At 35.7% G+C, this 26,758-nt stretch overlaps 1 protein-coding gene across 4 annotated transcripts in view; it reads left to right on the top strand.

Moving 5' to 3' along the window:
• The window catches only part of MTDH (metadherin), a 53,459-nt gene extending 36,367 nt beyond the window's left edge, over positions 1-17,092 (top strand). For all 4 annotated transcript variants that reach the window (XM_015592999.2, XM_015592998.2, XM_015593000.2 and 1 more), the window contains 5 exons: positions 4,735-4,859; positions 10,389-10,496; positions 12,767-12,907; positions 14,861-15,017; positions 15,390-17,092. In XM_015592999.2, the coding sequence (XP_015448485.1) occupies positions 4,735-4,859; positions 10,389-10,496; positions 12,767-12,907; positions 14,861-15,017; positions 15,390-15,460 (602 nt within the window). In that variant the 3' untranslated portion in view covers positions 15,461-17,092. The remainder of the gene's footprint in view (positions 1-4,734; positions 4,860-10,388; positions 10,497-12,766; positions 12,908-14,860; positions 15,018-15,389) is intronic.
• Positions 17,093-26,758: the final 9,666 nt, after the last annotated feature.

Below are 26,758 nucleotides of genomic sequence, written 5' to 3'. Positions count from 1 at the left end.
ACACAGCTCGTTAAGTGGCAGAGGTGATGTCAAACTTTGGTTGTCTGGCTCCAGAGTTCACACTTTTAACCACTACATGGTACAGTCTTGGTGATGATTGTAATCATGAAGACAGGCTTGCAACACAACATATGAATGTCTGTACACTCATTAGTCTCTGTAGAGATTAGTCGCAGCACAGTTCTTACAGATTAAGGGAGATAAAGTTGGAAAGGTAATTTAGGGAGAGCCATAATGTGAAAAGCCTTGACTTGCTGGCTGAGGATTAGGGAGGTAGGGGTTAGAGTTACTAGTTTAGAAGGTAGATCCTAGTCTAGTCCTGACTTTAAAATGTAGTACCTCATATGGCTTGAACTTTGTCATTTATCTGGGGATCTAGATTAATTGAAGTGTAAAATGGAGCAAATAATTTGTCTTATCTATTTTCATAGATTATGAGGTTTTAATGAGGTAATGAATAAACATGAAAGTTATTTGTAAATTATAAAGTATCTTATATATCCAAGATATTGCAAGGATGTGAAAGCACTGTTTTTAGGAAAAAATAGTCTATCTGTACTTTGGGAAGAATGATCAGGTATTTACAGAATAGAATTAAGTGATTATGGGAACAGCAGGAGTGATTGTAAGAAAATAGCAGTGAGGAGTCTTGGGCAGCTCTGGATTGAGGCGGAGGAAGAGTGAGCAGACAGGGCTCTAGGCTTCTCAACTTGGGTAGAATAGCTCCACTTTTATCTAAGAATTCTTGTAATATGAAACGCATAATTGGCTACTAAAATAAAAGACTGAAAAAAAAACATCTGTCCACATGACTTTGTACTTAAAGTAATAAGTAACAGTAACACCGTCTTTTTCAAGCTTGTTATTCTGGATTGGCAGTCTTTTAAGTCAGAGTTTCTCTTTAACCTCATTTCCTCTGTGAATTTTATTTTTTGTCTTACATCTTTAATGTGGCTAATTTTGGTACTTGGTGAATTTACCTGTTCCTTCTAAATTTGTAAAATGCATGATTTAGTATTTGAGATTACTAATACACAGATACATACTAGCTTTACATTTAACAGTGTAATATAATTAATATATCGACCATCTGGTTTGAGGTATGGACATCATTATCTGACAAAAAAGCATCGATTCTACCTAGGCACTTGAATATAAGGCTAAGATGCTAAAGTACAGAAGATAACATTTTTAATTGCAGATGTTTATCTAATTATCTTGACCATAAAAGAACATCATCATAATACCTGTAAAAAGTCAGATTTTGAACAGAACTTTGTTTTTGTTGGCACTTCAGAGTGAATGAATTAGCTGCAGTATAGTGAAGGGGTTAAAGAGCATGAGTTTTGAGGACAGACTATCTGGGTTTGATTCTGAGCTTCTTTGCCTTTGTCCTTAGGAAGGTACATGGTCATTCTCTGCCTCAGTTTCAACATCTATAATAATAGTAGTTGCTCCCACACTGAGTTGTTGAGAGGATTAAATGATATAGTACATATAAAGCACTTAAAACACTACCTGATACATAGTAAATATTTAGTAAATGCTATGGTGCTATCGTTAATATTCTAGGGGCAAAATTAGCCTGATGGGGTTAATTAGTATTGTCTATATGAACACTGGATACTATCTTTCTAACATAATTGTTTCATTTTATTAAAGTTAATACTTAAGTTCTGACAAAAACAGCTGACAGTCATTTTCTTACTGAGATAAAATAGAGACTAGCTCTGAGATCCTGAAACCTAAAACATTATTTTACAAACAAATAGACAAATTTCTTTCTATTTTGAAGACAGCTAATATGGTTCTTTGAAAAGTCATTGGCAAACTAATGGGAGAATTTTGAAAGATGAGAAATTATTTATAAATGGAGGGAACTATGCTATGAATGAGATGATTACAGTTTCAAGGAAACTATGTCTAAGAAGTTTCATTAGCACATTAGGCCTATGAATCTTAAGAATTATGTGTCGAGAAGTCTCCTGGTGGCAGTTTTTAGGTTTAGGTGATTGATCTGTTGTTTTAAAGTAGTTTTGTTTGATCTCAGTTAATTATTTTTTAAGCCCGAAATAAACATGGAGCAATCACCAACAGAGCTTTGTTGGTGCTTTATAAAGCCAGTAGAGATTATGCTTCTGTTAATGTTCTTACAGAAGTTAATCTATAGGCTACAGTTATTCTCAAATTTCATGGTCATCTAAGCTTTTGAAAAAATAATTTTACTAAGTACTTCATTAGATTTTTATCCCCACCATATTTTTTAAGAAAATATTTTATGTGTTAGTACATCACCATATGTTAGTATATTGCCCATTCATTTGCCTGAACTTTTTTTTCTTAATAATTAAGAAAATAAAGTTTCTTTTCTGGCAAGAGATCTTAGAGACCTGGCTCATGGACAGCAATTTTCCAGATCTGGTTTTCTTATTTGTAAAGTTTAAGCAAAACCAATGACAGCTTTGATAAAGTTTCTTTTCTGGCAAGAGGTCTTAGAGACCTGGCTTTTGGACAGCAATTTTCCAAATCTGGTTTTCTTATTTGTAAGATTTAAGCAAAACCAATGACAGCTTTGGCATTCAAATCTCCTAACAGTATTGTTAATGAATGCTTTGTGTAAGATGGGCAATTGGTTCCGGACATCTACTGGATTCTTTTATACTTGTAAAATTGGTTTCTTCATTAAGACATGCCAAATGTATCTTATTGAGAGATTTGTCATGATTATGAAAAATAAATTCTTAATCGTATATGCCTGATAACTTAGAAACTGGCTTTCTATTGTTAGTGTCATCAGCCATATGTAAAACCAATAGCTGCCATTTATTGAACACTTACTGCATTGCTCTGAACTCCCTTACATGTATCTCATATAATCCTCTCAGCAATGCTTATGAAGTTGGTATATAGCCCATTAAGGTTAAGAAACTTAACCAAAATCACATAGTTATTAAGTGGTAGGGCAGTAGTCAGATGTAGATCCGTTTGACTGTAAGGTCCATGTTCTTAACTTCTATGTTAACACTATGTAATACTTACTCAGGATACTGAGTAAGTATTACATACTGAGTAAGTATTATGGCAATAAATTTAGATATCTAGGAATGGACATTTTTTTTGTAACACATTTCACACTCATAATCACTTGTTCCATGTTTTTCCTCCGCTACACTATAAATTCTTGCCTATATTTTTAGTCTGTCTTCATCCTCTACTGGGTTTGCCCCTCTTCTCCTTTTTCACACCCCCTACAACAGAATCTATCACTCTGTATATAGAATCTATCACTACTTACCTATCTCCATCCCTGAATAGATAGACTGTGAGCTCCATTTGGGGGAGGGCTTATGCCATCCTGATTTTTATATCTCTGGTACCTTCCTACCTCAGGTTCTCCTACAGAGTAAGTGCTTAATAAGATGAAATTCCTGTAAGTCCATTGTTAAGGTACATTTATTATTAATGTATTATTTTCTTGTATCTTTTCCTCTTATGAATTTGGGATCATATTGTACAGACAATTTTGTCTGCGATTTTTTTCTGAGCTTTTTCCCAGATCATTATATAGTCTTCTAAAACATAGATTTTAAAGCCTTCATGAGGATGTGTCATAATACTTCCCTTTTAAACAAAAGTAGTAGAGTTCACATGGAAAAATAAGGATAGCAAAGAAAATAAGAGTAATAAGGCAGATTTATTGTCCTAGATACTAAAATGTATTACAGAATTATGTATGGCACTATTCCAGGAATAGATCACTAGATTAGAATGGAAATTCCAGAAACATTAGAATGACTTGTTAACTACTTAGAAATAAAGGCTAACCTCTGTCGTCTTAAACCAGAGTAAATGAAATCTGGCTATAGGTCATCATTACAGGAGTATATATGGAAGTGTGTAGAATGTCCTAGAAGAGGAAAGAATTATTAACTTTTGAAAGCTACTTATTTAACCAAGGTAAAGCCAAAGAATGTTTTTCCCTTCCAGAATAAGCCAGCGATCACTCCCAAAGGAGGTAAAATTCAGTGCCTCCTAGAGTGATGAAAGGAATGTGGAAATCTAGAATAAAAAATTTATTTGTGAGAATAAGATGATAGAAGCCCTGGAAATAACTCATATATTTTGCAATGATAAAAGTAGCATTGAATAATCTGAAAAATGTAAGAAAGTACAAGTTAAGTATTAAAAGAGGAGGAAGAAAAGAAGAGGTTAAGTATTCTGTCATGACTTGGTGGATTTGAAGAAGAACCTAATTTTGAAAAGCTCATAGGAGGGGAGGAATTATAGTGAAAAATGACAGGCGGGGAGCCTAATTTGGCACTGCTGATAAAGATTGACAAATTCTATACCCTAAAAATAAATCAATTACAAGAAGTTGTAATGATCAGGGCAAAAAAATGACCAGGTCCTAGACCAAATTAGACATAAACAGTGAAAAGGAGCAAATTCAGGAGACTGATAACAAATAGAGTGGAATTAAATAGTTAATTCATAAGTTTTCTGGAGTTTCTTAGAAATTCTATTTAATTAGCTATATAACATGCCCAGCAGAAGTTAGGTAACGGTTTTTATCATCATGTTATTGGGGGCGTTTTGCTAGCTTTTAAAATGTGCTTGAGAGAAAGAAGAACAGTAGTTAAAATTACAACTTAGTTCAACATAAGAAATTTTAGTTCTTGCATTTTAGTTTTGGCAGAAATGGATAGATACCTAATTCACACTGTTAAATTTTAGATGGTCTGTCTTCTGCTGATCCCAGCTCTGATTGGAATGCTCCAGCAGAAGAATGGGGGAATTGGGTAGATGAAGAAAGAGCTTCACTTCTAAAGTCCCAGGAACCAATTCCTGATGATCAAAAAGTGAGTAAAGGGATTGGTGGGTATATTTATTTATCTGTGCACCCAACTATGTTAGAATTATTAGGGTTTGCAGTCTGTATTATAAGTATATCCAGCAATAGAATTCCTTCAGAGAGGCATTCTGATTATATTTATGTCAGTCTTCATATACCTTCTCTATATCACTTTTTCTTCTTTCCACAAATTGTTGAAAACTACGTGGAAAGCACTATTTAGACACTGATAAAAATAAACAGTTCCTGTCTGCTTATCAGAAATATTATAATAGCCTACCAACTCTTACTTTTAGAGAAGAGTGAATTGTTTCCCAATGAAAGATTAAGGAAGGCTTAATAGCAATAGACAAGCCGAGAACGTCATGAAAAAGGCACCAAGGCAGGAAAATAGGTAACATGTATTGTGGAGAGGTAATCAACTGATGGTAGGATCAGTTATTTACATGTCTGCCTGCCACCTTCTGGGCTGCATTCCTTAAAGAATGTGCTTGATATTCAGTAAATGAATAAACATACATTAGGGATGACCTTAACTTTTACCACATTTTATGGAATTCTATAAGTAATGAGAACCTGTTGACAGCTTTTAAACTAGGGATAACCTGATTATCACTAGGGTTAGGAAATTAGGCTGGATATAGCAGAAAGATAAGATGAGTTAGGAGGCTGTTTTGTACTATTTGGGGTAAGCATTAAAGAGATCTTTATAAGGATCATGGTAGGAGATAAAGAACTAAGTTGATAGCTTTGAAAAATAAATAGAAGTGGCATTTACAAGAGACATAAAGCTACTAGTCAGTCTTTGCTACTGGTTGGTTATTAGGAATAGGGTGAAAAGTCAAAAAGGTCTGAAAATAATAGGACCATTAGTATTCAACAGACTTTAATTGAGCATCTAGCATAGGTCAGGTATTGTGCTAGTGGAGAAACAAAAATAAGATACAGTTACTGCCTTCAAGGAGCCCATGGTTTAGGGAACAGAGGAAGGAGACGGGCACATCTATAGATAAAAGTAATATTAAAGTATGTGTTGGGTGTTATGTAAGCACTTCAGAGTTTTAACAAAGGCATCCTGGATTTAAAAGCCGAATGTGATGCCAAGAGTGGTCAGAAATGAGACTGGAGAGGGGGGCAGGGACCGGATTTTAGAAGTCCTTGAATGCTTGAAACTTTGGATTTTATCCCATAAGTAATGGAAGAATTTTAAGCTAAAGTGGAGTTTTTTGGCTACTGTGGCAGTCCACGTAGAAAAAGGAGCGGAGGCGTATGTGAAGGTAGGGAGACCTGTTTAGAGGTTGTTTCGTAGTCCAGGACAGTAGTAGTAAGAGTCATCCATGGAGTGGACAGGTTTGAAAAACAAGTTGAATTAAAATCAGCAGAGCATGTGATTAGAATTGAATGGAGAAAAAGTCATCAAAAATAACTTCCAGGACTGTAGGTTGGATAACTGGGAGGGAGTGGTACTCCCAACAGAGGGAATATAGAAACCAAAGCCAATTAATTGGAGGAAAAACAGTTCTATTAGATGCAGGATGTTTTGTATTTAGCCTAAGAGAAGTTGGTTGTACCAGATTAAAGCTTAGAGAAAAGATCTGTATTTGGAAGTTATCAGTATATGGTGGTTAAAACTTTGAGGGTAGGTGAATCTACTGTAGAGTTGAAAAGATCAGTAGAATGAGCATAGAAATCTGGGGAACTCTCAACTTTCAAGGAGAAATAAAAGCCCATGAAAGAGACTAGAGAAGGAGAGTTCTGGGTCACAGCAGCTGGGAGGTTTGCTCTCTGGTAATGTGCGGCAGTTTCATCAGAAATATTGAAATAGTTGCCTTATAGCAGTAAGTTGAGTAAATGAGGGTGTAATAATAACAAGTACAAGATTTTTTTAAGTACATTTGGATGGAAGTGGAGGAGTGGTGGTGGATGAGAGCTTCGGGAAGGGTTTCGTTAGAGGTTTTTCGTATTTTAACGATAGGAGAAATTTTAGTACAGGGATTGGCAAACTTTATTAAAGGGCCATACAGAACTCAAAAATAGCCATAGACAATACGGAAATAAACTTTATTGACAAAAACTGGCATTGGGCCAGATTCATAATGTGCCTACCCTTGCTTTAGGATATCTATAGGAGAAAAGGGAAAAGATCTAAAATAAAGTAAAAGTTAAACATAAATGAGAGAGATTTAACTAATAGAGAAGACCCTGGCAGTAGGGGCAGGGGAACCTTAGTCACAAGCGGATTGTCGGCCTTTAATTAAACATAGTTCCTCTCATCAGAGACCAGAGAAAGAGAAAGGTCCTAATGGGATTTACTACTAAGGGTATAAATAAATGTAGAGGGACAATTAGCAAGTAAAATGAAAGTCTGAGGGAGGAAAAAATAATGAATTTTAGATTAGACTTATGAAAGCTTCCTAGAATTGCCAGGAGCTAGGGGAAAAAGAGATGATGAATGGGCAGAGCACAGAGTGTTTTTAGGGCAGTGAAACTACTCTGTATGATACTGTAATGGTGGGTAAATGTCACTGTACATTTGTCCAGACCCATAGACTGTACAGGACCAAGAGTGAGCCTTAAGGTAAACTATGGACTCTGAGTGATAATGACATGTCAATATAGGTTCATCAGTTGTAACAAATGTACCACTCTGGGGGTTAATGTTAATAATGGAGTAGTCTGCATGTTTGTAGGCAGGGGATATATATAAATCTGTGTAAATTTCTGTACCTTCTGCTCAGTTTTGCTATGAACCTAAAACTGCTCTAAAAAATAAAGTCTACTTGAAAAAAAATAATAAGGTTCCTTGTATAGTACCTTAACACACAGTAATCATTCTGATATTTGTTGAATGTTTAGTGAACATACAGTTAAGTCTCTTTCTCTACCTGGGACTTCCCTGTGCCCAATCATCAGAACTTAACAGTAGAACCACTTAATGGAGTAGAGACTATCACATATTATAGCATTTCTTTTTCTGATTATATTCAGAAATCATCTTTTACATTTCTAAGTGAAAACGGGATGCCATCTAAATGCCCATTAGTTGGGGAAAGGATAAATAAAATGTGGTATGTTTGTACAATGGCGTGTTAGACAGATTTTTAAAATGAAGTAAATAAAGCTACATTAATATATCAGTATGACTAGAATCTCAAAAACATGCTGAATAACAAAGAACAAGTTACAGAAAGATGCAATATAATGCCATTTATGTAAATTTTATACTTGGGGAGATATAAGTTTATAGAAAAATCTATTAGACACAAAAGAAGTTCATGATAGTGGTTACCCCTAGGGAGGTAGTACAGGAATGGGCTTGAGAAGGGGTGTAAAGGAACTTTAAGTTTTTCAATAGTATCTTTTACTTTAAAAAATCCAAAATAGATTTGTCAAAATGTCAATTCTTTTATGAGTTAAAAGATGGTACAGCATATACTCGTGTTTAGGCATGGAAAATATTTTGAAAGAGTACTAAAATATTAATACTGTTTTTTCTGAAGAGTGGTAAGAAGTTCATGTGAAAGAATACTTCATATCCAATGTCATTCAAAAAAAAAAGGATGGTACAGAGTTGATTGCTGCCTTTTTCCTATGAACAAAAATAGTGTTTTGCAATTAGGAACTGCATTTCTCTTATGATCGGATTATAGCTTGTTAGCTAAGTTGTGCAGGGTTTTATTTTGTTTTGTTTTTCTTTTTGCTAATAAGTTTTGTAAACTTTTTGGTGGTTCACAAGACCTCCAAAATCATCCTAATGACTATGGTGCTGAGCAGAGAAGTAGCAGTTACCTAAATCGTTGCTTTCTGTAAGGATAGTCTAGGAATCTTGGCTGTCACCTGTGCAGAACAAACAAAAAGCACTTTTCCATAGAAAATTCATCCGTATGTTAAGTGTGACGAGATATCATCACTAATTTAACAGTCCTAATTCACTATTTTTGTCATGCAGGTTGTCATTTTCAATGACATTTCTTTTCAAATTCAGTTTTTTAATTAAACCTTTCTTTTGAGATGATTAGAAAGTCACATTCACTTGCAAGAAATAATACAGAGAGAGATCCTTGTGCCCTTTACCCAGTGTCCCCCAACAGCTTGAAAATTGTAATGAAGTATCACAACCAGGATATTAACATTGATGTACTCAGGATACAAAACATTTCTATCACTACAATAATCATGTTGCCCCTTTTTTATAGCCACCCTTCCCTCCTGTCCCCACCCACTTCCTAAACCCATAGCAACCAGTAATCTGTTCTCTATCTCTATAATTTCATCATTTAAAGAATGTTTTATGAATAGAATAACATAGGATGTAACCTTTGGTACCATTTTTTTTCTTTTCACATCCAGACTGTTGTATGTATCATTAGTTGGTTCTTTTTATTTCTGAGTAGTAGCCCATGGGCTGGAGATACCTCAGTTTACAGGCATACCTCATTTTATTGCGCTTCACTTTATTGTGCATCACAGATGTTTCTTTTTTTACAAATTGAAGGCAAGACCCTCCACCAGCAAAAAGATTACAACTCACTTTATTGTAATATTCAATTTCGGTGGTCTGGAACCGAACCTGCAGTATCCTCGAGGTATGCCTGTACTTAACCCTTCTCCTGTTGAAGGATATCTGGGTTGTTTCCAGTTTGGGGCTGTTACATGACTAAAACTGCTGTAGACAGTCATGTATATATTTTTGTGCGAACATAAATTTTCATTTCTCTGGGATAAATGCCTAGGAGTACAAATCCAGGGTTGTGTGATAGGTGCATATTCAATGTTTTAAGAAACTACTAAACTGTTTTCCAGAGTGGCTGTATCACTTTATATTCCCACTGGCAATGCATGAGTTATCTAATTTCTCTGAGTCCTCGCCAGCACTTGCTGTTGTTACTATTTTTTATTTTAGACATCCTGATAGGTGTATAGTGATAACTCATTGTGGTTTTAACATGCATTTCTCTAATGGCTAATAAGGCTAATAACATCTCTTCATGTGCTACTTTGCCATTTATTTATCCTCTTTTGTGAAATGTCCTTTCATACCTTTTGCACATTTTCTAAGTGGATTGTTTGTTTTCTTTCTGTTGAATTTCAAGTGTTCAGTTACAGTCCAGATAAAAGTCCTTTGTTGGATATATGGTTTGCAAATATTTTCTACCACTCCGTAGCTTGTCAGGGCCAAATTTAACAGGGTCATATTCAATTTTAATGCAAATAGTTCTGCATTTAAACTCTGATATAAAACAGAATTACCTATCCAATGAGTTTTTTAAAACCAGGATTTGCATAGCTCTCTAACTGATCTTGTAGTGAGTGATGAAAGATATAAGAAAAAGTGGTTGGTCATAGACAATAGGAGAATAAAGTTCCATGTACTTTATTTTGTAAGTATGTAACTTTAAATCAGTTTTATTACTTGTTACTAATTTTTAGTATTTAGCAGATAAAGACAACCTAATGAATGAAGTTATTTCATAATTTCTAAATAATGAAAACTTAACCAATTGGTTCACTTTAACATTTTTTCTTTTAACATCAGGTTTCAGATGATGATAAAGAAAAAGGAGAAGGAGCTCTTCCAACGGGGAAATCTAAAAAGAAAAAGAAGAAAAAGAAGAAGCAAGGTGAAGATAACTCTCCTGCACAGGTAAACTATTAAAACAACAAACATCATTCATTGATTAAGCACCTACTGCTTAAATGAGAAAAGAAAATATACAGATGCTAAGAATGTGTAGAGATAAAAGACACAATATGAGGCATCAAATTGAAAAGCATTTGAAAAGTGACAGAATGTTTTAAAGCTTTTATACATCATACTGTAATAAAAACTGTTGGTCTAAAAAAAATCATATCAAAGTTGTAATCCCAAAGGTAAATAAATAAAATTCTAAATTAGTCAGATGCTTTTGTTTTATGTTGTGAAATGGAAAAGGAGGTACAGTATTTTCACACGTAGAAAAATTCCCTTGAGTAACTAGAATTTAGCAAATTAGAATTTTAGCACAATTAGAAAACAGTGTGCATAATAAGAGGCGTCTTTCACTTGACTCTGTGTTTGTTGACTATTCCATTTAGTATCCTTTCCTGCCTTTTTGGCTTCTAACAGAAACTTTCTGTCACTCCTAAAATTTCCTTTTATTTTCTTTGATCTTCCCTAGCTGGGAAAAAATTTTTAGATTATAATATAGATGAAAACAAAGATTTTAATTTCAAACATACTAGATTACTAGAAATATATATGGATTTATTTTTGAAAGCCCTATATCACCATTATATAACAACTTATGAAAATCTCATTCTTTACTTAAAACTAATTGTTTTCATTCTTTTAAATGTAGGAGACAGCCAGAACTTCTAGAAGACAGCCTACAAATAATTTTCCTATTTATTCTTTTTTGAAAAAGTTTCTGCTTAAGAAAATATATGTTCAGTTCTTTTTTGTTGTTGGAAACAGAACTCTCCATAAATGATACCAATTCATTGTCAATATTAGTTTTTTTTTCTATAATAGTAATTAATTGGTGGACATTAAGGCTAATGTCACTAAGATCAATGGATATAAAAAAAACTAAAACTACATAATAGATGTGCTTGTCTTGTAGCCAAGCTGATGAGAAATTATTGACAGCTACCCTTTGTTAGTAATACTATCTAAACCCATTTAGCCAAACTTTTTATGGATTTTTGTGACATAAATTATGGCCTTTACTAGTACTGCTTTTCTGGCTTGTGGATTAGGTGAGTTCCTTTTAAAAGAAATGGTTTGGGAGAAATGCATTCTGTAAATTTTAACTTAATTGGAAAAGGTCATTAAATTGCAAAAGTTCCTTTGGTATTTTGATACTCCTTTTAAAAATGTTTGATCTGTTTTATAGTGAATAAGTATATAGTGAATATATACTTATTATATATATACTTAATATAGTGAATAAGTATATAGGCTTTAGAGTCAGATGTTTTTAAATTTCGGTTCTGCCATTTACTAGTTTTTATTTGCACAAGTTACTTAACTACATAGGTTACTTTCAGAATTAAATGAGATATCTAGGAGGTTCTGTGTGAAGTACATAGCACATAGTATGCTATCCATAAGTGATTACATTTTTTAACTTGTTCTTTTTTTCAGTAAAGTTTTTTTTACTTGTTGCGCTGTGGTTGGTGAGGTTGGTGAGGTTACTCTTAGAGTTCAACTTAGCATGGAACTGACTCGTATCTTAACAAAATTTTGGAAAAGAATGGCCATTTATATGTATGAGTTTGCTAAAGAATAATTCACAATGATGGTTCTATTTAACATATTCTAGTTCATACTTACTTCACATACCTAAGCATGTAATGCACTTCAGAATTATTTTGTTGAAATTTTTTAGAAGTCTGAAGTCCTAAATATGGAAATGTTAAAGCTTGGATAGGACCTTAGAAATTATCTAGGCAAATTTATTTTATAGTTGAAGAAACTAAGGTTCAGGGCGACTAACTGGTTTGTCTTTGAGATTATACAAATGGACTGTGTCATGGCCAAAACTGAAATTCCTGTCAATTTCTAAAGTCTAAGCTCAAGTATCAACTAATTTTCTTTGTACTTTCTTTTAAAGAAAAACACTAGTTTATTTCGTTTGAGTTGCTTTAGCAAATTAGAGTGGTTCCCATATTGAGATGTGAATGTATTATTTTTTAATTCAAAATTAATTTAAATCCCTGCAGAAAGCAGGGGTGATGTATGTTCCAAATGTACTTATGTATTATAAATCTTCGAATAATTATTTTTATATGCTCTTTTAAACAGTTTGAACAGTTTTCTGAAATAAAAAAGTTTTGGAATATCTTCTGGATATTAGTACAACAAACCAAATAGATTTTAATTAGTAAAAATGGAGTGATTTATATCATCTAATAGACTACTTTTCTCTATAGGACCTAGAAGAATTAGAAAAAGAAATTAGAGAAGAGCTTCCAGTGAATACCTCTAAAGTCCGTCCAAAACAGGAAAAAGCTTTTTCTTTGAAAACCATAAGCACTAGTGATCCAGCTGAAGCACTCGTCAAAAATAGCCAGGTGAGATTTTGATATTTAAGGGGTAAAATTTTAATGACTCGAGAATTAATATTTTACTGAAGTACTGTGCTAAGCATTTAAAATACTCAAAATAATTTAGTCCTCAAAAGAAAAGTAAGGACCCATTATATAAATGAAGTTAGAGAAGTTGAATAAACTTGTCCAAAGCCCCATAACAGTGGCAAAACCAGAGTTGTTAGGCTATATTTTCTTTTATTAAATATCTAGGCATACAGGGGGCTGATAGATGGCTTAGAGAAAATGCGACTGGCTGCATTTTCCCCAGAGCATGCACTTAAATGACTAGGGTCCATCCTCTCAGAATGTAGCATTTGTTTAAATTTGAAATATATATCTTCTGTGGAAATTTTTGATGTGTCAGAAGGCACCATTTTTAAAAACGTCTAGGCCAGTGACACAAAACTCTCATTTCTATTTAGGTGAATTATATCATATTAAAATATATTAAATTCTACTAGAGTTGCATGGTTCATTTATTTACTCATTCAAAAGAATTTATTGGGAACCTACTACACACACTATTTTAGATTCAAGGGATATATCAGAGAATAAAGCAGACCAAAAAATCTCTGCCTTTACAGAGCATACACATTTAATGAGACAACTTTAGACAAGAACCTAAATTACCACTAAGAAAAAATTTGTAACAATCTTATACTAAAAAAAAAAAAAATTTAACCATTCTTCCTATTTGGATTTTATGCTTTTATTTCTCTTAGAGCGTTCGATGCAATCTCAATATATCCATAGGTTTAATAGTAGGACTACAAAGAGTCATTTGACATTTCGATGTTTTACTGAAGTTATTTTCAGAAACCATCTTGTAAAGAATATTTGAGTCCTTTTGCAATTTAACATAGATAAGTGAAAGAACAGAGAGGGAAAGGAGATTAAAAATAAGTAATAAACTTTTGGGTATAAAATAAATACAGGAAACATTAAGAAAGCTGAACTGAACAATAAAAATGCTGCTTCAGATACCTGAAGAAGGAATCTAGCAGTTATCTGGGCACACAGTTTCCTCCTCTTGTTTCTTTTCCCATTGTGTTTTCTTGAACCCATAGAGCCTGGAAGAATAAGGAGCAAGAGAAACATTACTTACCCTTGTTTCTATATTCAAAATAATCACAGGTAAAACTAAAGGGTAAGATGATCTACTCATCTATTAAAGCCTCGAGGCACTCCAGGTATTGGAAATTGATTCTATTATTACCTGGTTCTGGCTGTTCCTTAACACTTAGACCTCAGCAAGGCAAATCAGTTCATTTACCTCCTTTCTGTCCCCGGGTTAGAGGGGACAGGCAAGGCTCACAAGTCTAGCCGCTAAGCCTTATGATTTCACCACCAGGCTGGATAAAACTTTAAGATTTGGACCTGACTTTAATAGATGGTTTTATCAGCAGAACTAGTAACCATAGTCAGCTTTTGTCTGAGGCCATCTTTTTCCTGAGTCAGAAACTGAAGCTGTTGCTGCAGCTTTTTGAGATACCCCTACCTGTAGAGGAAAAAGCGGGGTATATCACCTACTGATAGCTCTGAAATTAGCTATTTTCTTTTTGTCTTTCAAATCAAAAAGTTTTAAAGAATTGAGAGTTGGTGGGAAGTGGACAGAACCATGGAATTGCTAACAAATATAAAATCATGGAATTTATAATGAAAAAGAGAAATATAAATGTTAATAAAAATGGAATTATTTAGTGCTACTTGAGATTCAGTCAACATCTTGTAATTTTGAACCTTCGTCCATTTTCATCTTGTGTATTTGTGGATATTGTAGGTAAAGATCTATTTGGTTATGTCACTAGAGGGCAGGCATGAGATGTCCTTCTGGAAACCATATTAGTATTTACTTGCTGCTAAATAGCCTTTTGGTGTATTTAATTTTATTTGAAATTTTTTACAAAAATAAAAATTAGTTTTATTCCAAAATAGCCTATCAAGACTCTTCCACCTGCTATTTCTACCGAGCCATCTGTTATTTTGTCAAAAAGTGATTCCGACAAGAGCTCTTCCCAAGTGCCACCGATGCTACAAGAGTCAGACAAATCCAAGTCAAGTACTAAGCAAAACAGTGTGCCTCCTTCACAGAGTAAGTGATTTAATTTCTGGTTCTTTTGTGTGTTCTCTGTACTGTTTGTAAGTATTAATGTCTAAGAAGTCTAATGGATTGACAGAGCAGCCTGTCTGTCTTTGGCAAAGGCTCGATTCCTTGGAACCTTGTGGACCTCCGTTGTGAGGGCCAAGCAGCTGAAATCACGCCATGTGAGACTAGGTGGCCAAGGACATACACAGAGGAGTACTTGGTGCTTGCCTGTGTCCTCCTCAATCCTGTGGTTCAACCAAATACTATATGGGGATTGAAAGAAAAAGGAAGGCAGACATAGATACTACTTTTACATTTTTGAGACATAACAGTATTTACTATCCTCCTAAACTTTTTCTTTTTTCTTTTCCTTTTTAGCCAAGTCTGAAACTAGCTGGGAATCTCCCAAACAAATAAAAAAGAAGAAAAAAGCCAGACGGGAAACGTGAATTTTCTTTTCCTGAATTGGACATGTGTTTGCAAACACTGTCTAGAAGATTATGCTGTTTATGCAATAATTTGTGAACATGTACAGAGTTTTATATAAATTTAAAACAGTTTTTAAAACAAAACTGTGAACACAACCACCATAAAAATGGAATCAAAGGAAAGTTAATTTATGAAATTAAGAGGTCAGCAGAATATACTACAGTGCTGGAAGACACTTGGGGAAAGTCTTTTCAATTTGATGAGAACGATCTTAACTTAAGAATATTATCCTGGTTTTACAGCAGTGCCCTGTTTACAACAGATTGTGCCCTATCTCATCTGCAGCTGAGGAATAAAGGATTCTGATTAGAGTGTTGCCTACAAATTAGGCAGCTTCTTGGATCTTATGCATGGAACTTATACCATTTGAATCTGTTTTATGCTTAAAGTGCTTTGATCAAATGCATAATATGCCATATCTTTACATATTTGTTGGTAGCAATTTGTATTAAAGGAATCACAAGTGCAAATAAAAAGTCATTTATTGTTTGTTTAACTAAACTGTCATGGTTTAGTTTACAATTTTTAAAAAGTTTCTAATTAAAACATTGAAAATGCAGTTGACTTACATGGCTTATGAAGTTATTTTTGATAGTCTTACATTACTTGAATTGTTCAAAGTACAGTATATTTTAAATTAAGAAAGGTAAACTGTATGTATTCGTTTTATACTTTTAAGGGTCAGATTCACAAATAATGTTCTTGTTTATAATTTGAAAACTTTCAAGCAAAATGCAACTTATCTTTTTTCTTTCCGTAGCAATCTTCATTACTAATACTTTTTTGACTTTAAAAAAGAAATCCTTCACAAACTAATTATACAGACAGAACTTTGAGTATATGATGGAGAATGAAAAACTAGAGTCAGACAGCTTTAATTGACATTGTCAAGACCTCCAGTTATCAGGAATACATTTTTTTACTGCCTTAACCTGTAGTGCGTAGTATATGCATCAATTTCTTGAAGGGGATTCGTGTTTTTATAAGAAATTTCATGTAATTATTGCAATCATGGTCAAATAAGAAACGTTTCCTGCTTGAAACTGTATTGATTTAAATGATGTGTGAGACGTTTTACCATTTTCAGGCACTGTGTAACTCTATTGTAATAAAATGGCAGGTATCTTTGTAACTATAAATAGTGCATGCTCAGCCATGTACACTGTAAATAGCCTTTACCAAACGTGTTTGACAAGGACCATAATTAACATCACTTAGTGAATTGTGATAAAGAAAAAAAAGCCATGATTTATTTGATGTGATTGGCTTAATTGTTTTTATGTGGCTCCAAGAATGAAACTGTTTAGCTGTAACCAATGGTACTGATCTATCCATCCAACGTTGTCTTTATTATATTTGATTGTGGTTTGATAGTATTGCATTGTCAGACTAGGAAAGCTAAAGAAACAAAATGGTTTTAGTTTTGCTGAAAACTGGCCTTATTAATGGATAGCTTTCCTAACAAGCGATTATTAACTTATCAGGTGTTAACATCTGTTTCAGGAACATAGCAGTATGTTTACATGTTAGAAGTTTTGTTTAATTCTATGATATTTCTAAATTGATTTGTTTAAATAAATTCAGCAAATTGATAGCATTGTTTTTATTTGCTTCAGTAGTGGGGTAAATATGCTAAAGTGCCAAGAATGGATTTCTTCAAATGACTTTATTCTGTTAGCTTTACATAGACATTTCCTAAATAGATCCAAGGATTCCTAAGTTGCCAGCACTTTGTAAAGGTATGACAAAGAAGAATTCAGTAGGGGTCTATTATTTTAGGCTGTGCCAAAATACCTGTGCTCAAAAAATTTAATTGAACTCTCTCAACTCTACCTCACCCTTTCTTTATCTTTGAATTTTGTTGGCTGTGTCAAGTGTTGGACTTCATTTCTCCAGCTTAGTATCTCCCATCCATCCTTCTATACCAGGTATTAGAGACACTGTCTTCTAAAGAGAGATAAAGTGTGGAGATGGAGAAATGCATTGCTTAATTGGGGTGGATCCGGTATGGAGATACTTCTGTTCTTTCTCTCTGGCTCAAGAACTAGGACATGGATTTTATATTTTACGAAATGACATCTCTGAGTGATAAAATTAATAAGTTTATTCTCTTTTACATGCATGAGGTGCAAACTCTTGCACTATTAAAGTATTATTGCTCATTGCTCTTTACCTGTCCCAGAGGTCGGTCTTTATGTGACATGAAAGCAGTTTCTAGAATCTGAACACAAGAACTATCCCTCATCATCAACTCAGAAGGCAGTAAAATCATGGTAGTCATTCAGGGAGGAGGGGAGAGAGGAGCCTTTTGTCCTCTGGAGGCTTGGTTTAGATGTTCCCCAAACTGTTGACTAGGAAGAAAACTGATCCCATTAGTCTCCGTCAGGCCTGGAGGGGACCCTTGTTCTGGTTAGCACATAAGGCTCCTAGAGAAACTACTTAAAAACCTTACTAGTCCTTCCTGTCTCCACGTATTTACTAAAAATCCTTCCCTATTCTGGAGCAGGGATAGCGATTTAGGGTTCCCCCAGAAAGGTACCCTACCTATCTGTTCCCTAAACTAAGCAAAATAGCAGTTGAGAGAGTCCAAAAAAAGTATCGAAATAAAATGCCATTAATGTAATTCACCATGTTTACTCCGTGCATGCATTTTGTTGGGGCAGGGGGACGGCATAAATAATTCCTCTGAATCTAATGGTATTATTCGATAGGCTAATCCAGTTTGTATTTGGGTTAAAGATATTGAAGGGCAATATTTAACTACAGAGTCTAGTTTTTCTTAAAAATAGCCCTCAATATAGTATGGAATATCTTTCAAAATTTAGAATTTAGGTTTAAGATTTCTGAGAGATGTCTTAAGTCTTTCCTGTAAACGCATTGCACAAACTGGAATTACTTTCCAAAAGACTTAGGGAATGCAAATATGTTATTTGTAAAATGCATTGAGTATTGTAAATAAAACCATTTTTGTTTTGTTTAAATTGCTCGTTATAGTTCTCTTATGGGAAGGGACTTCTCAATTTGCATCCTAAGCTAAAGTCAGTTACTTTTTGATCTTGATATTTCTTTCTAAAACAAAGATGCACTTGCAGCTTTACCAGTGAAAAGTCAAATAATTGGAATTAAGCATCTCTTAGAATGTCCCCGTTTGTGACACTTCAGTGTTCTCTGTGGGAAACAGCTCCCATCTTACATCATGTTAGCTGTAGATGCAACTGCCACCTGGTACGTTGTATCAATTGTATCAATCTTTTAGGTTAAAACTAGACTCAAATTTGGCATTATGTATTTGTTTGGCTGTGACCCCAAACAATAGCAACTTAAACAAGATAGAAGTTTATTTCTCTCATGTGTGAATGAAAGTCTGGGAAGGCAGTCCAGGGCTACTGTGACACTGCAGGATTAGGGGGTCCAGGTTCCTTCTGTGCTGCTGCTCCCTGTTCTCAACAGATTGCTTTCGTATCATGGTTGCAGAACCTGCACCAGCTAGAAATGTCCTACGAGCATTTCTGCCCCCTCCCTTTAAGAACACTTCTTTCAAGTTAATACACATCGCATAGACTTATCAACCCGAACGTAATCACTTGATCCCTAGCTGCAAAGAGGAATTGGAAATAATCTTTATTCTGGGCTGTCATGGGTCAAATTAACATTTCGGGATTCATTACTGAGGAAGCAGCAGGGAATTGGACACTGGGCACAGCTAGTTGTCTCTGTCACCGGGTTGACATACCCTGTTGTGTATCCTGCACCAAGCATCATTTTTAAGGTCAGTTTTAGATTTTCCTGCTAAGCAGAGATTTTGAAATCTTGGATGCTGCTCAGAGTAGCAGCTAATAATGTTCCAATTTCTGTGTAATAGGTTCTGGAAGAAATTTCTGCCATTCAATGACTGCTTTAAATTCCAGGGACAGGCTGAAAGAAACAGCCTGCTATCACACCTGTTCTGCAAGTATAGATTATAACAAATTTCAACAGATGAATTACCCTGTCATATAAAGAAAGTATTCTTTGAAAAAAAATAAGGCATTACTACTATTTTTTCTAAATAATTTAACAGAATGATTTCTAACTGTAGCGTTAAGACAGATGTATGTTGTGCATTGTAAAATGTTGGCTAATAACAGTTACAGTACTGACTTTTATGAATAGGCTAATTTGATGAAAAATTTAAGTAGGTTCAAGGTCATTCCCATGATAATGGCATTCTTATTTGTATATATGTGCTTTCCTTTTTTTATTGTATCAAAGCATTCAAAATGAATATGTGTAAGATGTACATAAATTATAAAGTGTAATAAAATGAACACCTCTGAAACCACCATTCTGCTTAAGAAATAGAACATTACCAGTTAAGGAATTTTGGTGGAGAGCTTGACTGTTTGTCTTTGGGTAACCGGGTCATAGGGGCAAAGGCATGGATGAAAATAGCTGTTCTCAAATGACCCAACGTGGCATGGGTCTTTTTTGGTGCAAAAACTGGCTAAGGGTCTCAGGTGGCATCCAGCCTCATCTCAGAACGGTGTCAGGGCAGCCTCACTGGTGCTCCTTCCTCAAGTCATTATACTGATGGACTGGCAAATTGTAATATATAGAGAGACAATGACTGGATGTGCATGGTGCCCCGAGTTGTGTAGTGCACAAGACATTGCAGCCTTTCCCTGAGGAAGGATAGAGCTGGGCTCCAGACATGAGCTTCCTCCCAGGGAGTCCGGCGAGCAGCAAGTGCCCCAGTTCAGGGGAGGGTTGTTTCTGAAGTTTGTCGAGAGACTGCAGACATTCGACAAGCACCACAAGAAAGTTTATGGCAAAACAGCAAGAGCTGTTAGTAACTTATGATCAGGGAATTATGAATAATTTCTTTCTCTTCTAAACTAAAAATACCATGGGATTACCTGGAAAAGTTATAACTATTCCCATTTCTCTTCAAAATTGAAAAGACCACAATAATGAAAGATGGAAGAAAACTGCCGTAGCACTGGAACTAGAAAAGGAGGTATTTCTGTTATCAGCAAGTCAAATCAGTAATTTATCAAAAGAATAAAACTGATCAAAGATGCGAGTGTGGGCCGGTTCCAGGAAATCTATTAACATCATTTTATCACAAGTTTAAAGCAGAAAAAGTATATATGATCATGACACTGCTGAAGAAGTATTTCACCAAATCCAATAATCATTTCAAATTTAGATTTAAAAAAAATTATAAATAGATGAAATACTAAAGTCATCTTGATTAAAATCAGAGCAAGGCAGGCAGGGTTTCCTGCTAGCCAATATTGTCTTAGAGATGTGTTGGGAGATTTTCCCAGGGCCAAGAAACTAAAGAGGCTGACAACTCCATCATTACATCAGGAGTTTATAAAGGGAACTTAACATTCGAGATGCGTGGCAGGTGCTAAAGGAATATAGAACTGGCAGGATGGATGGGGTACAGGAGCAAGACCCGCTCCAGATAAGGGGAAATGCCTTACATGCTTGCTGGGGCGGAGCAAGGGCCTGGTCCAGAAACCAGCACACCTGGGGCATGGGAGAGGGGTCGGTCAGCCAGTCTCCAAGGGGATTTATGGGAAGAGGTGTCTGTCCGGCCGGGACTATCTACAGGGTCCAGCAGCGGCCCCTCATGGAACAGCCTCTCCTCCACAAGAGGTTACTAACAACTAAAACTGTCATATCTAGAAATACATTTTTCAAGGGAGACATAGACCAAATGAAAACTGCAGTCTTATTGAAAGACAGAAAGCAATCTGACAAAGGAAAAGCTGTATCATTATTTAGAAAACAAAAATACCAGTCTTTCCAAAATTAACATGTACATTTAGTTCAGTTTCAATTAGAACACAACAGATTTTTTAAAGTACCTCAAAGATTATGAAAACGAATTATTCGAAAAAAGATCAAGTAAGAAAAAGTAGTGGGCAGCAGCAGGAAAGGGGCAGAGACTTAGCTTCATGAACACCAGGTATCGGAAAAAAATATGAAATGGCTTGTATCTGCCAGGGTTCTTAGTTATAAAACCCAGAATTCCCTTTGGCTAGTTCAAGCTGAAAAGGAATCGAGGCACCAGAGATCCAGGCCCTTACCCCACCAGGAATAGCCACATTCGGAAGCCGCTCTAGCAAAAACCACCAGCTCCTGTGAGAACTGAATGCCTGCACACCAGCGCTGCTGCCTCAGCACGGCTGTGAGCCACCCCGCCATGGTCCACAGCTGCTTCTGCTCTGGCCGCCTCTTTCCTTCACTTCTTTCTTAGTGTTCGGCAGAGGCAAGTGTGATCATGGCTGTCAGTAGCAAAGGATGCTGGAGTTTGAACTTTGGCTATGTGGGAAACTTCAAACATAAAAAATATTCAAAATTCATTTATTGAGCTGCCAAAACCTGATCAATGTCCACTACAACAATGTCGTGACCACACATGAATTCATTTCTTTAGCATTTTGCTTTAATCCCAGCTCACTTTGCTTAGCCTGATAGAACTATGACTCACTTTTATTTTCTCCACCAGGTCCTCCTACCTGTACATACACTGCATGTCCACTCCTTCAATCATTAAGCCCTTAGGACATGAGGGTCTGGTCAGCACCAAACTCACTTAAGAATAAAGCTTCAGGTCTATCAATCATGACCAAGAGACAATAACCAAACCTCAAACGAGAATAAGGTCTTAGTCAAACAAAGATCGCACCTGGGCCTCAGTTGTGTTTCAGCTCCAGACTGAAGGAAGTGGAACGGCCCCACAGACCACATCCCCTGGAAACCAGACAGAACGATGCCGTGACTGACATCAGGACCTGGTGCCATGATCGACCGCCTCCTACCTCAGCCCTGACCAATCAGTAGAGCCCAGGACCCCAACTACCACAGTAACCATGACTGATTTCTCCCTTATGTAACCCAGCCGGTAGAGGCCATCCCGAAGCCAAGCTTTTGAGAACACTAGCTCACCTGTGTCTCCAGGCGTGGCACTAATTCCTTAAATAACCCTTTACTTCCTTTGCTGCAATTTCCAATTCGTGTTTTATTTGGCTTGGATGTAGGCAAGCAAGTGGACCCTCTGAGTCTTCAGCCACAATGTAATCTAATAAATTATCAACAAAAAGATAGGTCAGGAGAACACAGCAGAGAATCCAGAAATACTTTCCGATACACACTGAAATTTTGTATACAATTTAAGTGGTGTTTTAGTTTAGTAAAGGAAGATTTTCTTAATAGATGGTACTGGCACAACTCTTCTAACTGAAACAAATTAGAGCTAGGGCCCATCATACTTTATATGAAAATAAATTTCAGATGGAATGAAGACTGAAACATTAAAAAAAAATCTTAAAAGACAATACATGCAACTATATTACAACTTAGTTACGGGAGAGAGATTCTTAACAGTGATTGGAAACCTAGAAGCTATGAAAGAAAAGATAGCCATGTTTAACTGTAAACAATTTTTTTAAAGTTTTTAAATGTTTTATTTCAAAATAATTATAGACTCACAGGAAGTTGAAAAAATAGTCAAGAGAGGTCCTGTGTACCCTTCACTCGACCTTCCCCAGTTGTAACATCTTATATAACTATAGTGCAATATCCAAACCAGAAAATAGATATGGTTGGTACAACTGACAAAGCTTGTTTAAATAATTCCAGTCTTTATTTGTGTCTGTATATATGTGTTTGCCTCCTATGCATCTTCCTCCACATCCCTGCCACTATTTGATATTGTCGTGTTTTTTAGGTGTTCTAATAGGTATGTAGTGATATCTCATTGTGGTTTTTATTTGCATTTCCCTAATGGCTTATTATTTTGAACATCTTTTCATGTGCTTATTTGCTAGCCATGCATCTTCTTTGATGAAACGTCTGTTAAGGTCTTTGCTCATTTTCCAATTGGTTGTTGATTTTTGACTACTGGATTTTGAGAGTTCTTTTATATTTTTCTAGATAAAGTCCTTTGACAGATAGGCAGTTTGAAAATATTTGCTTCTGGTCTATAACTAGTATTTTTTCATTTTCTTAACAGAGATTTTGCACCGCAAGACTTTTCAATTTTTATATAGTCCAGTTTATTGACTTTTTCTTTTATGAATCGTGTCTTTGGTGTCATGTCTAAGAACTCTTCACCTAGCCTTAGGTCTCAAAGATTTCTCTTTTTTCTTTTAAAATTTTATAGTTTTATGTTTTACATTTAAATCTATGATCCATTTTGAGTTAACTATTGTCTAATGTGTGAGGTTTAGGTTGAAGGGTTTTATTATTGGTTTTGGCTTTATTTCTTTTGCCTGTGGATTTTCAATGCTCCAGCCCACTTGTTGAAAAGACTGTCCTTCTTCCACTGAATTACTTTATCACCAAACATCAATGGTGGTACTTATGTGACTAACCAAGTAAAAATTTAACACATTTGTATGGTAAAGATAGTGTAACAGAAATGTTGCAAAATCAGACCAGAAGAAAGCAAGCCACACTCTCTCAGAGAGTTGGAGAACTCAGGTTTATTACAGGCTCGGGCGTCCCAGAGGAGCTAACACTCTGAAGATCTGGGCGTTGAGCTCAGCTGCAACTTTGCTTATATAGAGCTTATTTGGCATGGGCCGATTGGTTAATTTGTCCTCAGATGGTTACAAAGCACGGGAGTTGCTATGGGTTGCAGGCAGTTACAAGGAGTTAGGAAGTTCTGGTGTTGCCATGGGATATAGGCAGTTACATTTGTTGCAACACTCGGAAGTTGCATTTGTTGTTTAGAACAAGCAAAAGGGAGGATGAGTCTTTAGTTATTTTCGAGGTCACCCTGCCCTATGGCCTATGCAGCAAGCATATCTACAGAAGCAGAACAAAGAGCCGGTTTGCCTTTTGAGTGAAAATTCCTCTTCAAAAGCATATGCAAATTTAGTAGTCAGATGGAGTTTTTAAAAATGTGTGATACAATTGACAGATTACAAGCTAATACCTATAATACTTAAAGACAATTGACAAGGGGGAAAACAATAAAAAAATAAGCAAAGGATGGGAATAAGTAATTCATGAATAAGAAAATATATCCAAAAAAGTTTAAACTTACTTGCACTAAAATAATGTAAAGTAAGAATTAACTATCACTTTACCTGTGACACTGGCAAGAGTTAAAAAGAGCCAAAACTCCAATTGCTAGTGAGGATGAAGAGAAAATAGTATTCTCACTTACTGCACATGTCAGCATAAATTATTATAGCCCTTTGTGAGAGCAATCAGGTGCTGTTTTAAAATTTAAAAGTAACCATAATAAGCAACAGAAACTGATACTAAAGTTCATGGAAAAATAAACATGCAAGAATTAAAAAAAAAAAAAAAAAAAAACCTGAAAAGGAAGAGCTGTGAGAAGAAACTAACCTACCAGATGTAACAAACTCTAAGACTTCTGTGATTAAATAGGGCACTGACTCAGGAATAGGCAAACCAAACAATTGCTTACCCCATGATCAGGAATAAACTCCAAATGGATCAGCGATCCAAATATACAAAACCAAACTATTCAAGTACTAAAGAAAAGATGGATGAATTCCTATATAATGTGGCTGTAGAAAAAAATTCTTTCTAACTATGCCTCTAAATCCAGATACAATTTAAAATGACTGATGCAACTCAAGTCTATAAAAAATAAAAACAAAAACAAAAGCCACTAGAAACAATGTTGAAAGACAAATGACAAATCTAGCCCTGATCAGAGATAAGGAAAATGGAAATATTTATGGTAAGTTCCTCTGGATCAGGGTCTTTCTAACATCATGCTAGCTGAGCACTGCTGGAATTAGAATAACACACTTCCTGCTGTAGCTTAAACTAACACACATATTTATCCACTCTCCATGCTGAAGTGTTTTAAAGTAAATTACAGATAGCATCGCATGAGTAAATCCATAAACTTAAAGTGTTTATAAATGTGATTCGGGGGGGTGTGAAGTATAAAAAGTGTTCTGAGAATTGCTGAATGGACTCAAGACAAAGCCATCTAGCCTTATGACAAGGGAGTCATTTTATGTGTCCTTTGAGACAGGAAGCACGGAAAATAAAACTGAGGGTGCTCCCGGAGAGAAAGAACACAGACCTTAAGCTTTTTGGCAGACATGCCAAGCTCAAATATGGAGCAGTTCTACTCCCTTCACTGGGCTTTAATGCAGAGCCAGAGCAATGGGACGTCTTTTTAAGACTCTAAATGGCAGATGGGACATTATAGTAAAGTAACAACTCAAGAAGACAATGGCATTGATGAGCAATGGAGGGCATCTTTGACTCCAAGTAAACAATTTTGCTGGTAAGTGGTGACAACTGACCTCCAGCCCCCCTGCCAGGTGTGCCCACCCTTACCTACCACAGGGCAGGTTTTAAAACCTTAAGGAGGAATCTGAAACCACCACAAGATGGCAATTTGAACACAGAACTCTCAAACCCAACCCAACCTCTGCCATTTTTCAAACAGGAAAGAAGTAGAGAAGTGGGTTCTAGGCTTAGCTCAGTCGGACACCACTGGAAGCACTGAGTTGAGGAGGACATTGCCTAAAACATGAGATGACTTATACATTAGGCATTGCTTATAATGGTGAAAGATTGGAAACAGCCTGCATATCCATCAAGAGGTGCTGATTGAATAAATTAGGTTACATTCAATGATGGAGTTCTATACAGATATAGAAAAGAACAAGAAAAATCTCTATCTATTGATATCTCACGATCATCAGGATATATTACTTAATGGAAAAAAAAAAGTGTGCTTCTCTTGGTACCCTTAAACCTTTCGTGTAGGTCCTTCACAATCTGATTCCAATTTGCCTTTTACCTCCATCTCCTACTGCTCCCCTGTACACGCCCTTGCCTGACTGTTCTTGCTGCCAACTCCGCCTAGACAGTTTTCCCCCATCTTTCCATAATCAAATACTAGGCAGGCTCAGCTCTACACAACTTTCTCAGTGATAGAAATGTTCTATATCCGTGCTGTCAAATATGGAAGCCGCTAGCCACGTGAGGTTATCAAGCACTTAAAATGTGCCTAGTGCAACTGAGGAACTAAACTTACAATTCACTTGTACTGCATTGTATTTAAATTTAAAGAGCCACATAGACAATCACTTCAAGATCAGTTTAAATACCATCTTCTGGACTCCTTCCCTGATCTCCTCAGTCCTCATCCCTAGCTCTCTTTCTGTCTCTACACACGCGCACGCGCGCGCGCGCACACGCACACACACACACACACACACACACACACACACACACACACACACACCCCCTCCCCCCTC

Source organism: Pteropus alecto, unplaced genomic scaffold, assembly GCF_000325575.1.
Source record: "Pteropus alecto unplaced genomic scaffold, ASM32557v1 scaffold164, whole genome shotgun sequence".
Lineage (NCBI taxonomy): Eukaryota > Metazoa > Chordata > Mammalia > Chiroptera > Pteropodidae > Pteropus > Pteropus alecto.
Note: the sequence above shows the minus strand (reverse complement) of the source record. Positions and strands in the feature narration are given on the sequence as shown.